The 15,124-nt window shown below is 39.6% G+C and overlaps 1 protein-coding gene across 2 annotated transcripts in view; it reads right to left on the bottom strand.

Annotated features, from left to right (window-relative positions):
- Positions 1–15,123, bottom strand: part of PARG (poly(ADP-ribose) glycohydrolase) — a 60,880-nt gene extending 45,757 nt beyond the window's left edge. Inside the window, exons 1-7 of one of the 2 annotated variants that reach the window (XM_014877973.2) lie at positions 14,784–15,123; positions 11,610–11,676; positions 8,269–9,249; positions 7,090–7,273; positions 5,884–6,006; positions 5,082–5,165; positions 3,911–3,985 (exon numbers count right to left, since the gene is read on the bottom strand). In XM_014877973.2, the coding sequence (XP_014733459.2) occupies positions 3,911–3,985; positions 5,082–5,165; positions 5,884–6,006; positions 7,090–7,273; positions 8,269–9,249; positions 11,610–11,676; positions 14,784–14,919 (1,650 nt within the window). In that variant the 5' untranslated portion in view covers positions 14,920–15,123. Of the gene's footprint in view, positions 1–3,910; positions 3,986–5,081; positions 5,166–5,883; positions 6,007–7,089; positions 7,277–8,268; positions 9,250–11,609; positions 11,677–14,783 lie in introns of both variants that reach the window. The other variant, XM_014877971.2, reaches the window with a different exon arrangement.
- Position 15,124: the final 1 nt, after the last annotated feature.

The raw sequence follows: 15,124 nt of genomic DNA, 5'->3' as shown, positions 1-15,124 counted from the left end.
CTGGTGTCCCTTAATTCCTGTACTAGAAGAATGGACAGTCATTTCCTCTTCACTCTCTCTTACATTTCTTTTGGCCAGCACTGTTATACCCATTATTCATATACCTCAACTAAGAGGAAAAGGTGAAATGATCCTAACTTATTTATACATTCCTCATATGGAAACTATTATATACTTTTTCATCACTCCAGACTCCTTTCCCTGTATCTTCTCCATTTCCTAAACTTCCCACCAAGATGATCAAAGACTCCAGACAAACAAAATATAGTTACAGAGTCACTGTATTGAACCTGCAAGATATATTGTGATCCATTTTTCAGACCACTTGCAGAAGCTCAGATAGCCTATGCTATACAAATTTAACCAAACTCAGTCTCCAGTCTGTGCCACTTTGAGATTTAAATACTCCTCTGTTCCTGAAAGGGCAGGACAGATACAAACAATAAGAGGAAGAATTCATTGACAAGAATTATGCTTAAGGTCTAAGAGACTTTAAAGCAATATAATAAAAACAAAGCATGTCCAGCACAAAAAGGCCCAATTTAAAGCAGTAGACCATATGATTCTCTTAAATAATACAGCCCTACTTTTCCCTTTAGATAAAGTCGATATTGTCACAGATTAGTCTAAGGCATAAGCCCTGAATGACCTAACTGAACTTTTTATTTCATGCACTTGGGAAAAAGAAATATAACTTGGTTTTGCCTGGAAGTGGAATCACAAATCTAGAAGAAAGAAAAATAAAAACTACTGCAGTACACAGACTGCTGAGCAAAAGCACATAATTAATACCCAGGCCATCATCATTCCCAGAAATAAAGCTCATCTATAACACATTGTGGGTTCCAGTACAGCTCCATCCATAGTGGTTTCCTGACATTTCCTTTTCTACTTGTTGCTTACTCTTTCCTAGCTTCTAGATAAGTTCTGGGAAAAGAGATGCAAGGATCACTTCCAAGTGACAAGAATTTTGCATGTACAAAATAAAGTATTAGCATTAATAACTTTCATCCACTAAGTAATAACCTGAAGAAATCCTAGGCATGTATGCGAGTATCAACAGACAGATGGCAAAACAAATTAATACAACACTGTGGAAATTTTGTAGAAAACAGCAAAACAGTCAGATGTCTGAAGTAAAAAGCCACCAAGATCTTTACATACATTGCTCTCTGAAAAAGTTCTATGTTCTATATACAAGTTCTATGAAATTGTCAAAAGAAACAGAAAAGAATCCAAACTTCCCAATTTACTTCACTGTACAAAGAGGAATTATACTTCCACACATTAACTGACATTCAAGGGAATCCTTTGAAAAGCGTGAGGGCTCCCTCTTCTGACAACGCTTTGACCAACTGCAGAACTTGTAGGCTGTGTTGTTCCCGAAAAACATCTTGGCTCACATACATGATATTTATTTCCTATTATTTAAGAAAGCTGAGTGTTTTCATCTTAAGGGAAAATAAACCTAAGCCAAATAAACTGGCAACTATTGTTATTATAAGAAAATTGACTTGAATCTTACAAAGTAGTGTTTAAAAATAACGCATACTTTGATAGTGTAACTTGCAAGGAACTATCTAAAATAGGAAGCTCAATGCAAGACTGAGATTAAGTGAGCTGTGTCCATAATCAGAAGACTAAATAACAAATGGCACTTTATAAGCAAACACAGACCTATTGAAGTAATATCTGAATAATCTCAAAACAGACACCACTAGATTTACAGATACAGCTCCCTTATAAATGAGACTACAAAATCCTTGGTTAAGCAGGCACTGAAAGTCAATAGTGCCCAACTATATAAATACATATCTGACAATCACAGACTCTGTTTTAATCTTTTTCTTTTAATATATATTTGTGACCACATCTCCTGTTGAGCTGCTGCCACTCCCTCTGGGCTGACCTCTCAAGCCAGAGGTTCCTTTTAACCATCCTCCTCAACCTTGGCTGGGCAAACCTGAAACAGGTCCTCTGTACCCTCAAAATCCTAGGATAAACAAGAAAATACACAGGCCAGTGGTAAGCCCTTAATCATTAACTCACAAATAAAATAAATTCAAAAGCACTACAGCTCACTACAGCCAGTGTATTTAGGTAATTTCCACAGAGGATGTCAACTTTCACACAAGGCCTGTTCACTTAGACTGCAAACGTTCTTTGAAAGCTTTTGTAAATTAACAAGATGGCCTCGTCCGTTTACAAAACTTGTAAAGTTCACATATCCCTTTAAAATACAAAAATTGAAGCATTTCTCTGCAAAATCTATCCCCTCCACATGTCCTGTTCACTAAACACAATACATGCAACAAAGCAAGCCAGGGCTTGTTTTTGCTCCTGTGGTTTACAAGAGGCCACTCTGTCACAAGCTCTTCACTGTTTCTTATTTAAAATATTGCTGCACACTCTTTTAACTTGGTCAAAAATCTGTGTATGAAACAGATCTCCTCCCTTCATCTGAGAACCACACAAATAAATCATCATTCCCAGGATACAGAAATTTCCTTTTCATCCTCATGAAAGATTGATGCCTGATCCCTAATTTATTTCCCCATTGTTCCCTCTCCTCTGGAGACAGCTGATATTACTTACGCTCTCTGGCTGATGATCTCTGACTGTAATCACCCACAATTTCCAAAATCCCAAATACACATCAAGACAAGTGTGAACACATCAAGACAAACTCAGTTGTGCTTGTAGCAACGTGATGCAAATCTGGTACGTTCCTGAGTCAGATTTTTAACTGCACTCATACTTTAAAATATTCTAATTTAAGAATGTATATGTCAGTAACACACGAACAGGTCAAGTTCATTTCACTTAGCAGGAGAGTCAATAGGAGCACAGACTGACTGCCCACAGCTTCTACCATGGAGCCACATCAGCGACCCCAGAGATGAGAGGGGAGCACTAAATCTGCAAGATGGGTGAGCACAGCAGCTCTCACCACGAGGATTTTTATAGGTGCCTTTTGTCAGTAGTAATAATACTGTGCTGCAAGCAAAAGAAAATTCATTCTGTGAAAGAGCAGTCCCCACATGCAATGGAGACAGGCAACAGAGAGAACAGAACAGCTCCCCTATCACACAGCCCAAGCAGACATCTATCTACATACATAACAAACAAAATTCACTTCAAATTATACTTAGTTTCCACTGAGTCTTAATGGAGCTTAGCAAGCTCCTCCCAAGAAAACAAGTATGTGTTTTAGAAATACTTCTGAAGTGTTGAAAAAAATGCAACAATTTCTACTGCATCTCATTTGATCTTTCATTATGCTTTAGTTAACATAGTTTCAGATTGTCAATCAGGATGTACATTAATAATAGTCCAACTTGCATCTGAGACCTACTATTCATTTCTCTTTTCCATCTTCCCCATGAAAATACTAATACCTAATACTTGAAGCTATAAAACCCCAGCCCACCCCAGTCTTTCAAAGGCTCTACAGTTTAAATCTCACCAAATTGCAAAATTTTCCAGCTGTGCCAGGAAAGCACAGTCTATACAAACACCACTGCAACATAACATTAAAGTTTTACAAGACAGGAAAAAAAGACCAACTCTCCTTAAAACAAAAAAAAAACATTACACTGGAAATATTAATACAATTTCTTAATAAATTTGGTTGTCATAAAACAGGAAAAGGGCATTTCTTGCCTTACATTCAGTAGGCTTAGATATTCCTGAAGAGCCCAAATTATATAAAATTTAAAATTAAGCCACTTTATAAAGTATAATTATGTTTCAGCTGAGGTTACCATCTAAATAGCTGCTCACTTAGATATCAGACAACTGGAAACATTTACTCTTGAAAATGGAAATAAAGCCAAAAGCATTGAGACATAGAAGCGAAATAGTCACTTTTATATCACTTTTCTTCTTATTTTAAATCAACTTGTTTTACCTTCTCACAGAAGTCAGTGAGAGCTGTGAAGTCCCATTTCTTGGAATAAGCAACGTTGTACCTCAATATGGCCTCCTAAGGAAGAAGCACAACAAAATAGAGGTTAGGGATAATTATTAATGGAAGAAAAACCATTTTAGAAAACTTCCTTGTTGAAGGAACAGCACCATCTGGTGGTTACAACCTGCCACAGAACCTACCAAAGTCCATAAGACTTAATTTGCTCTATTAATATAGAGCAAATCCTTGATACTGAGCCCTCTAGTTTGGGTTTAGGAATTAATAAGCTTCAGTCTGTGGGGTTTTTTCTCCTAACACAAAACAAGGCAAGGCATATCTCCCAACAAACAACATAAATGTTCCCCATCCCACGCTTGCTCTTGTTAACAGTACCAATAAAAGGTATTTAAAGTATAAAAGCAATATAGCAGAAGCTGTACCTGTTTAGGAACAGAATCAGAACCACAGCAAAATTAAATAGACCCTTTGCTACAACACCATCCTTAAAAAATTCACAAGAAAAAAATACCAAATAAAATAACATCAAGGGAAGTCTCAGTTTTGCTGGGGAAGCTCTATTTGTTCATTTAAAGTTTATCTATGGCTTTTGCATCCTCCTCCTTCCTTGCCTTTCAGGTATAAGCTAAATTACATTATTCTTCACCAAAAAAAAGCAGCGTAACTTCAAGCTGCTCCAAATCAATGTTACTCTAAGACTTTGTGCCAACATAACTCTAAGAGTTATCAAAAGAGCATTAGTTTCCAAAATCTAGAGATTTTTGTCAGCAGCTTGAATTGTGATTTTAGTGGAGTGAACTGATGCAAAGAGTTACTATTTCCAACTCTCTCACCTGTGCATCCCCAACCATCTGGCTACACGAAACCCTCAAGCTATGTTTACCACAGATTAGTACATACTGCTGGACAAACACAGTTTTGAGTAGACTTTAAAATGGCAATTCATTTAAATAATCTGAATAAATTCACTGGTAACACTTAGTACTCATTAAGATTTCTTTAGGAAATCCCTTGAACAGCAGAAACTACTTTTTCATAATTTATTTTTCTAAGTCATTAAACAAATAGAACCAAGACAGAATCACTGGCAGTATACAGACATATTGAATGAATTTATATGCATATAGACTGGATTTCAAACTGACAGGCTTACCTTCAAATCATGTGAGCAAGTAAATTTGTTAAGTAAGGCAGTTTGGATTAGTTCCCATCGACTTCCAGCAGTTCTATCTCCATTCTTTAAAGTAAAAGCCCAAAACAAAGTCAAATTAAGTTATTCAAAACATAAACACACATTTACTGTCACCTGTAAAACTGGTAATTTAATTTAATACTCAGGCAAAACTGAGTATTTAATAGAGCCTATAAGAACTCCTTGTTTCTGAGTCAAGTATCAAGAATCATTATAGTTTTTACTACAACACACACTTGCTGATTATATTCACCCCAGTCTGCAGTATTTCAGTGGGTATGTTTAAGTCTCAAGCAGTGACAAGAAATACCAGACCAACAAAGCATGCAGGGCTAATCTCTGCAGTTGTTTTAGCAGAACAAAGGTCAAATTCACCTCACTGTCAGCAATACCTGACAGAGTATTATAATCAAACTGTGCTTACAAATTCATTCACATCTGTTGAAATTGCTTCACACACACAAAATATATAACATATAAATATATAAGTAAACAAATATATCATTTATAAGGACTTAAAGTTTACACTCTATATAAATATAGAAATACATATACCATCAAATCATTGGCTAAGCAAAATAATTACCAGGATAAAAAAAGTCCTCTGCTCAGTCTGAAGCATCATGACCCAAAATCCAGCTTTTCAGACTTGATTTTCTAATTCCATAGTCAGTCTGACAATTGAGCAAATGCAGTAAACTGAAAACTCATCTATGTGGAAACAAACTTATTTGATCACACAATGTTAAATACTTAATCTTACCTCATCCTCTACAGGGTATAAATTTTGTTCTGAGCAGGGCATTTTAACATGCTTGTTGTCCCACAAATCTTTGTAGTGAGTTGGAAAAGGTTTAGGTACTTCTCCTTCCCTCAGAAGATCTACCTGTAACACAGAAGAACAGAGGAAAAAAAGCCCAGACTCTACTTTCAAGTTTTTAAATGGAAGAAATTAAAAGTAAGCAAAAGTACAGTTTAAAAAGCTTTCATCTACAGCCATCCTTTTTGGAAAGGGGAAAGCTACAAACTGACTGCATGATAGCTACTCAGAAAAAAACCCATCTGCTAATCTTACATTATACTTGTTGAAAAGAACGCCACCTTAACACACTCAAATAAAGGTAATATATTCAATTACTATATATCCAATCACCACCTAAAGATTTCCTCATTTATCAACTTAAGTATCTACATATTTACATACAAGTATTTTCAAAATGTAGTTACAAATTTAACCATAGCCACGTGCAGAAATAGTATTTTTAACGTAACCCTGGAAGGGACAAGGAATCATTATAGATAGAGCAATAATTCAAGTTTACTCCACAGAACACCAGAAAAGTAAAAAAAAAAACAGAACACCACATTCTTAAAGACTTAGTTTGCCATTCAGCCCTCTAACACTCAATGTGCCTTTCTTTTGGTTGAGATTTATCCATCATCCCATAATTTTCTGGTCATGTTTTGTTTCAACAATAATTGGATTGCATACTACTCCAAAGGATTAAAGGAAAACACTAGATTTGATCTAAAATGCAGTGGTAAAATTGCAAGAAACTCTGCTTCATTCTTTGTCTTTTCCATATCTTGACTACCTCGAGCCTTTTGTATGTCTTGAACCCAAACCATGAAAACACTGGAAGTACCAATTTCACCTGTAGACATATTTAGATTCCCAAACTTTACAACTCAGTAAAGGAAGGACTCACAACCCCCCACAAAACAAAATACTTGCCCTTAACAAGACAGAGGCAGCAAAACCATTATTATGGTTCTTCTGGATGTTAATATCCTAATTCTATGCACCAGAATAGCCAATTTTCAGGAAAATCAGTTGCCCCAGTCCACTTGCAAGGAATGGCAAGCAATAGTACAAGAAGGATGTGAAAATGTCAGACTAAGGGGTGGCATTTCACACCACTGAACACCCAGCAGAACTGACTGGAGGCAATGCAGAGCGTCACCGTACCCTGACGGTCACCGTGTGGTTGGCTGAGGGTCGCAGGTGAGGCAGACGGGCCCCACACGCCGGCGTCCTTCTCATCTCTTCAATCGGGGTTCCAAACCATTTCTTGTTGCTTGGCAGAGCAGGTGGTGTATATTTAGCAATCTTTCTTCCTGGCCTCTGGGGTTTGAATTCACACTTTTCTTTCCTGCTAAAATACAATGCATTGAAACATTTTATTTCCACTGAAAAAACTGACAGGCAAATACACAAACTTCCACCCCAGGGTTACAACAATAGCAGTCAGTTTATTTGACAGCCTTAAATGTGGCCTCAGGCTAAATCTTTATTTGGGAAGAACTCCCACCATCACCAACCTTCCCCTCCCCAAGACACACAAATACATGTCTACCAGAACACTCTTCTCTACAGGCTGACAAAACCCTTCACAGAACTGCAGTGGGTTACCAAAGCAGGGTATTTATCTGCAGAGCCATGCTCCTTCCCAACAGGATCTGTTTATTCATGGACAATGCCCCAGTAAAAATGGGCAAAACTACTTTCATGCCCTACTTGAAGAACTTGAAGTCAAAGAATTGTATGTTATACCAAAATACAGAGTCCTTTTGTTTCTGTTTACTCCTTAGATGTTTATTCACTTTCCCAGCTCCCACTGAAATCTAAGGTCTGCAGAGCAGAGATTATCCTTTTGTCCTTCCACAACATGCAGACTCCTGCATCGTGCTCAGGACTCCTGTTTGCATTCCTGCACTGTAATCACCAGTCTTTCTCTCTCTCAAATTATGAATAGAGCCAAGCAAAATAAACGAAAAAACCCACCCAAAGCCAAAAACATCAAACAAAAAAACCCAATATCACTACAACTGTTCTCAAATGTGAATTTTTCCATGTCTATTTCAATTAAAGCATCAATAGCATTGACAGTTCAACAAAACAGATTCATTATTTTTGACAGATCAAACTAGTAAGAATTCTAAGAATTGCACTGGACAAAGATATCCTTCAAAAACCCCGCAAGTAGCCCCATTAAAAATAAGTTACTTCAATCTTACGCCAGTTGTCTTTGTATCTTAAAACACATTTTGCAGAACTCTTTATACAATCCAGCCTCCGAAATTTTATCACCAAAGAGGAAATTTCCAAGCATGAAAAAAACAGATGAAGAGGCAGACAGAACACTACCTTTTCTCCTCAACTTTAGGTATCCTCATGAAGTGAGAAGTGATTTTGGAGTCTCTCTTCACAGCCTGTTTTGCCCCTTTGCATTCTGATGATGGAGCAGGAGAGATCCCAGGTGCCTTTGTATAAAGACTGTCCTCTTTAACAGAATTATCTACTTCCTCAAAGCTTCCACAGCCCTTGGCAGAAAAACGTGATTTCCTGGACTCCAATTCAGCATCCCCATACTGAATTCTAAAAGATTTGTTTATGGGTTTTGACATATTAATCTCCTCTCGTTCATCCAGAAATGGACTTGTTTCTTCATCGGCCTCTGACCCATGGCAGCTATTTTTAGAATTATCCACATCCATCGGTGATTCTGGTTCACTTTCTTTCTCAAAAGCAGGCGAGTCCCCTGAGCTGCTCTGACATTTGCTCAGTTTCCCAGGACCTCCAAGATCAGATATACAGGCATCACAGCCAGCATCTGAAAGTGGACTTTCTGGAACTACATCCCCTTCCTCTTGCTCACCCATTAAACAGACAGAATTGCAACTCTTCAGTTTCTGTGAATTGCATGAAACCACTTGTCCATCTGTCTCAACATCTTTTGAAGAAGGTTTTGAATTTCCTGTCTTTGAAGCCCGGCCTGCTGCTGTTAACTTCCTCTGAGTCCAAGTGGCACTGCTTTCTTCACAGCCTCTCTGCTTGCCAGTTTTGTGTATCTGATCAATGTTGGCATTTTTAAAGAGGTCTGCAGACTGTGGCCCCTGCACAGGATCTGTATCTAAGGCTGCATCTTTTTCCTCAGCCTCCCAGTTACACATGCTGCCTGTCTGAGGCAAATTTACTTGCTTTGCACCAACTTCCACAGATATTTTTGCATAATTTTGCTGACAAGTATTCTCTAGCTTTTTCACATCATGCTCACAAAAGTTCTCTTTTTTAATGGAAGTCATCTTAGGATTTGCTTCAGTATTGTTATTAATTTTGCTGTGTAAGCTGTGGAAGAGAAGTAATGGAATTCAATGTCCTCCAAATTAAATTTATGTGCATATTTTTTTTAAGAAACAATGATAAACAAACAACAGAAAGTATAGATTTTTATTCATTCTACTCTGTAAATGAGCACTACCAGGAGCAACAGGTTTTACTGCACTGAGGACTGTTGCTCACTATAACCTATTTCCATTTAAAGGTTCCAAAGGATGATTAACCAGCTGCTTACCTCAGGAATCTATTCTAGTCATTCATTATCCTTATCTTAAAATCTAAACATTATGACACTATTATTTAGCTATTTTCTCCAGAAGAAAAAGCAGAAGTTGTGATAAACTTTCATTTTTATCCATTAAATACAATGAGCAAAGAAATCAATGGTTTTTATGGCCACACCCTCAGAAGTACAAATTCATCAGATGAAGAGGGCACAGCAGTCCACAGTCTCTTATTACTCCTTTACTTTTATAAACAACCTGTGGCTTCAAAAACACTCCATACAAAAGCTCAAGTGTAAAATATATTTCACTGAAAACAAAAATTAAAAGATACATTAAATCAGAAGGTTTTTAAGAGAAAAATAACCTGATTTGTCTTCATATAAGGCAGGGCAGAATAGAAACACATCCTAATGTTTACACAGGGAAATGAAGTGAGTTGTGTATGACCAAATATCAGAAAGTCAGTTCACATTTACATACTAATTTGTCAGTGTACTGATAAAGAAAATTACTCAGAGGACACATCAGTATTAAAAAAAAAACCACTGTCTAGTTTTGGTGAATACACCACTCTGAACAATATCTTCTCCTGAATGAATTGTTACAACACTGTATACTCCAAGTGCAAACTGAGCACACTAAACTCTGTATGTCTGGTTACTGTCCAGCTTCCCATTTACACTAAATAAGAAAATGTACAACTACCACCTAAATACACCATCCTAAATTCAGCCACCTAACATTTTAATAGACTATAGATTGCTAAGGCATTAACTTTCTCCATGAATGGTAACAGATCCTCTTCTAAAAGATCACTCAGGATAAGGAGATGATAGCTTGGAACTTCATCTACAGGATTATTATTTAAAAACAAAAGGATCTTAGGGGGCTTTATTTCATGATAATTTAACTTGCCATGTATGCATTTATTTCTGCAAATTTTGATGAACAAAAACAATAGTTACAATACTGCTGCCATTTCAATGACTCTTTAAAGGCACTGACAATATCTGTTGCAAACTTGAGAGATTAAATCTAACACAAAGACAAGTTTAAATTAAAATTGCGATTTTAACTGCAATAGAAAGGCACATGAAACATTTATTCAACAAATCTGCTTCTTAAAGTTGCCTAGGCTGTAATTTGTCAGCTGGGATGTAGAATGGCATAGAAGAGCAATAGTCTAAAGGGAATTTTAAAAAAATAATTCATTCTCTCTTTTAGAATCCTCTTAATATCCTTGATTCAGTAGAACCTGTAAGCCTGTAATTAGCCCTGCATACTTCTGTATTAATCATTATCACAAGTCCTCCCAGCTATTTTTAGCACTGCTATGGACATCAATCTCTATTTATTACAAACATCAAAGAAAAATAAATCAGCACATTTACAACTCCAACTACAGAAGAATAGTATCTGATATTGCTCTGCACCAGACAGTTACATTCTTCAGAGAATAACTTTAAGGCAGTCGTGCAGTCACTGCTCCTGACATACCACATTAGATGAAAATTACCTGATACCATTCAGCAGCAAAAACTTGTAATATCTTTCATAAAAAAACTTCAATGCACATTTGAGCACCTGTAAATTCTGTCTGTAATTAAATCAAGCTACACATGTTTAAACTACAGCTGAAGTCCAATGAGACAAAGCAAAACAGAATATGCCTGTAAATTAACAATAAAACAGTGAGTTGGTCACAGGACTATCAGTGCAAATCTGCAACTGTGAGTGCCCTATGTCAAACAAAAATGAAAGCAATACTTGACCAAAGACAGTCTGATATCACAACTAAATTGATCCAGTGTTTGGCTGCCACTGGAAGCAACAGTCCCACTTTGCTTTCCCTTACTCCAGGTTCCCATCTTTTGCTATTCACCTAAACAGTGATGTGCTTCAGGAATCTCTATTAGCGATAAGTTTGGGCTTGGTTGTTCAGAGAGGATGGGTGGGGGACTAATTAGATATTTGTAGTGAAAGTATCTGTCTGTTACTCGAGAGGATGTGCCAAGGTAAGGAAAGCTCCAGAAATGGGGCTGCCTTCATTTAACCAGCTGTACTGGCAACCTGCACTTCTAGCTCCCACCAGGCCCCCTCAAAGAACACAACTTTTGGATAGTTTTATGTTGTGCTTTTTACCTTTTGGACTCCGTTGTCTTGGATCCTTTATTCTCCAACCAACTGGTAATTGTCCTCTGTTTACAAACTGGAAAACCACAGTTCACTGTTATTACATGAAACATGATAAAACTGCAACATTATTGTATATGAAAAAGATGACTTGTACTGGATGAAGATAAAAACACCTCCAATTAAGCCCTCATTAGCATCTCTACTGTAGGGTGCATCCAGACACCAGCAGTATTAAAACTACATGTGATGCAATACTTAATTTGCATCAGTCAGCTGTAGGTTTTGTAATAATCTTTATAAATTCCAGGTATGGTGCGTGATGGGATTTGTTTCATCCAACTTTTTTTTTTTAATATAGTTATAAGGTAAAAAATATACAGTAATGTGTAGAATTTAAAAAAAAATGGAACTTGAACTTTTTAGCTTTCATCATTATATTTAATAACCACCACAGTGAGCCCCAAAAGCTTCTTCTGGATTTTGGAATGAAGAGGCGACATGACATAACTTAAAATCAAAAAAGAACAAGTAACAAGGCATCTTTGAGGACCCATCCAAGAACTTTATTAGTATGTAGCATACGGTGAAACATAAGGCTCAATAGAAGCATTGAACGTACTAGAAGTGACAAGCACTCAGTAAAGGACTTTTTCCATTTTCCTCCATCCATGAACAGTTTGAACAGCTTTTCAATGCTTACACCCCTAAACAGCAACAAAATGAAGGACACAATTTCTTCAGATTTACTACCAACAACACAGTCGCAGTCTTATCTGTGTGTTGCTGCAGCTCAGACAAGCTTTCAATAGAACAGCAACGTGCAAACTAATTATGGAGAGACCTGGGGGGAGAACAGGGAGAAAAATTCAAAGTAATTCTTTCAAAACTGGAAAGCAGTCTTTATCAGTATAAGGGGTGTTTAGTTTTGTTGTTGTTATTTAAAAGATATTCTGCAAATTTGGCAACTAGCTAACTAGCTTCAATCCCTCTTTCCATCTGCCAAGAGAAAGCATTTCCCTGCCACTGCTGACTGTGCAAGGTGTTTGCACTGCCTTCCACTGGGTAAGGAACAGCTGGAGTACCTTTTTGTAACAATAGTTTTGCAGAACTTCAAAACCAGTAAATCAGATCTTGTTTTTCTCATACTGAGTAGGGGAAGTCTCAGCAGTGTTCTGCAAAGGGAGGCTGTATAACTTGTAACAAACATCACTTAGGCCATAGGTAACTTAAGAGACATTGTTTCATAAACACGTTCCCTAACATTCAAGACTTTGAACACTTTCAAACAGCTGCTTATCAAATACCCTCATCAGAGGATACCAAAATGTTCAGAATGAGAAGTAATCTCCAGAAAATACTAAAATCATTTTCAGTTATTCTGTAATGGCACAAACAACAGTGCCAAACTGCCACCATGTGACTGGGTCACCAGGGAGCAGGACCAGGCTGGATGCAGGCTCCAAGCGCAAGGATATCTGTGCCATCATCAGCCATTCAAACACTCAGTTTCACCTCACTCAGACACAAATAACAGACTGACAGGTTTTGTGAACTAAAATATTTTTATTTCCAAAGATTCACTAAATTCAAATCTAGTAGTTCATTCTGATTAGCAAATCTCACCTTCTTCTAACGTTTGAAATGTTAATCCAAATTGCCTACAGAAATACAGCCAGGGAAAAAACAAACCAAAAAAAAAAAACCCACAAGAACCCGAAGAGACATGTTAAAACACGGACAAATAAACCTCTTCAAAGGCAGCTGACTACCTCTTGAGGTGTAAACTTGTGCTGAGGAATAAATACTTATTCATTAGCACAATAAACAGAAATGATGGCAGCAGCACCAGAATAGAACAAAAAGGGTTTAGTCTGAACTTCAACATCTGTGCAGCCATGTAAACCCTCCAACCAACACAACACACATCACTTTCATACTTCCAGCATGGCTTTCTGCTACAGATAAGGTGATGAAAACAAGAGGCAACAAAAAGACAACACATGCTTATTGTCAGCGTAAACAATAGAAGCAGACTTTGCTGCCATATTTTTGTAATGGCATGTTTATTTCTACTCAAGATTCCCCAAACCATTCCCATTAAACAAATAATCCCCTACAATCTACCTTTGATGAAAACACCCTAATTTTCAGAAGATTCTCGTTTACTCTGTAGGAGTGTACAACTCTAACTCCAAACTATCATCTACTCAAAGTTGTCTCTTAGTTAGAGGTTAGTGAGGTTTAACTCATCAGCTGCAGATGACAGCAAATCTTGTTTGGGTTCTTTTTCTCCTTTCATGCGTTCCTTTCTATTCCTGAAAGAGGTACATTAAAATCTTATTTTGACAGCGTTAGTTCCAAATGTAAAACAAAACTAAGGAAGCCACGCGGGAACTTGGTCTGCACAGCTTTGCCAGGCGGCAGGAGGAGCAGCCACGCCACCCCACGGGGCCAGCAGCGCTCCAGGCTGGCAGCCACGTGCTCCTGTGAACTCCTGTCATTACTCTCGGCTCTCGCTGTGTGACAGCCTGGCACAACCCCCGCTGAAAGCCTTTTTTCCCGCACTAAGTATTTGTCCCCTCTCTTGCGGAACAGGCTGCCTTTACCGGCTTACACCGCTCTTCGATGATTTGCACTATTAGTGGAAACTTGCAAACAATCAGGCACAAAAACAGTATGAAGATCCTGCACGCCAAGCCGTCTCCAAGGGGAAGCAGCGCGCACTGACCACACCATCGGGCTGGGATACTGGGGACACGCTGGCACCGGGAAGCGAAGTTAAAGACAATTCCAGCCCGACAAGGGGGGGCAGCTCCGGGCAGGCTCTGTGCACAGGCACATGCAGCAGCCGCCGTTCAACGCTGCCCAGGCCGGCAGCAGCACGGCAGAGATGCCCTGGGTGGCACAGAGGGACACGGTGACTCGGAGCCTCCGGCCCGGTCGTCTCCTTCTCCTCCCGCCCAGCCCCGGGCGCGACCGCGGGCGGTCGGGCTGGCGGGGGGGCGCCGAGCAGCGCTCCCGGCTCGGGCCAGTTCAGCGCTGCCCCGGCTCTGCAGGCACCGCGGGCCCATCCCCGCACCCGACAGCGAGCAGGCGGCCGAGGGAGGCGGGGGCGGCACGGACAGCAGCGAGCCCCGCTCCGCGCCCGGCCGCTCCCGCCGCCCCGGGGCCGGTACAAACCTTTATTCCCCACGGCGATGGCGGAGCTGCTGCCCCCGAGCCGCTCCTGCCGCTCTCCCTGGGAGCCGCCGCCGGGGCTGCCGGGGCCGGGCCGGGCTCTCTTCTGCGGGGGTTCCCGCCCGCAGCCCGCGCTCATCCTCGGCGGGGCCGCCCTGCCCGCCGGGGCCGGCCAGCACCCGTCCCCCGGGGACGGCGCGACGCTGCCACAACGGCTCTGCCCGTCCGCATCCTCCGTCCCGCACGCCGGGCTCTTCCCAAGGCGCGAGGGGCGCGGCGGGGCCGGGAATGAGCGGCGTCCGGCCAGCGGGGCCCGGCGCTCGCAGCAAGATGGCGCCTGGCGC

This window comes from Sturnus vulgaris, chromosome 8, assembly GCF_052056855.1.
Source record: "Sturnus vulgaris isolate bStuVul1 chromosome 8, bStuVul1.hap1, whole genome shotgun sequence".
Taxonomy (NCBI): domain Eukaryota; kingdom Metazoa; phylum Chordata; class Aves; order Passeriformes; family Sturnidae; genus Sturnus; species Sturnus vulgaris.
The sequence above is the reverse complement of the archived record's forward strand: the minus strand, read 5'-3'. Positions and strand labels throughout refer to the sequence as shown.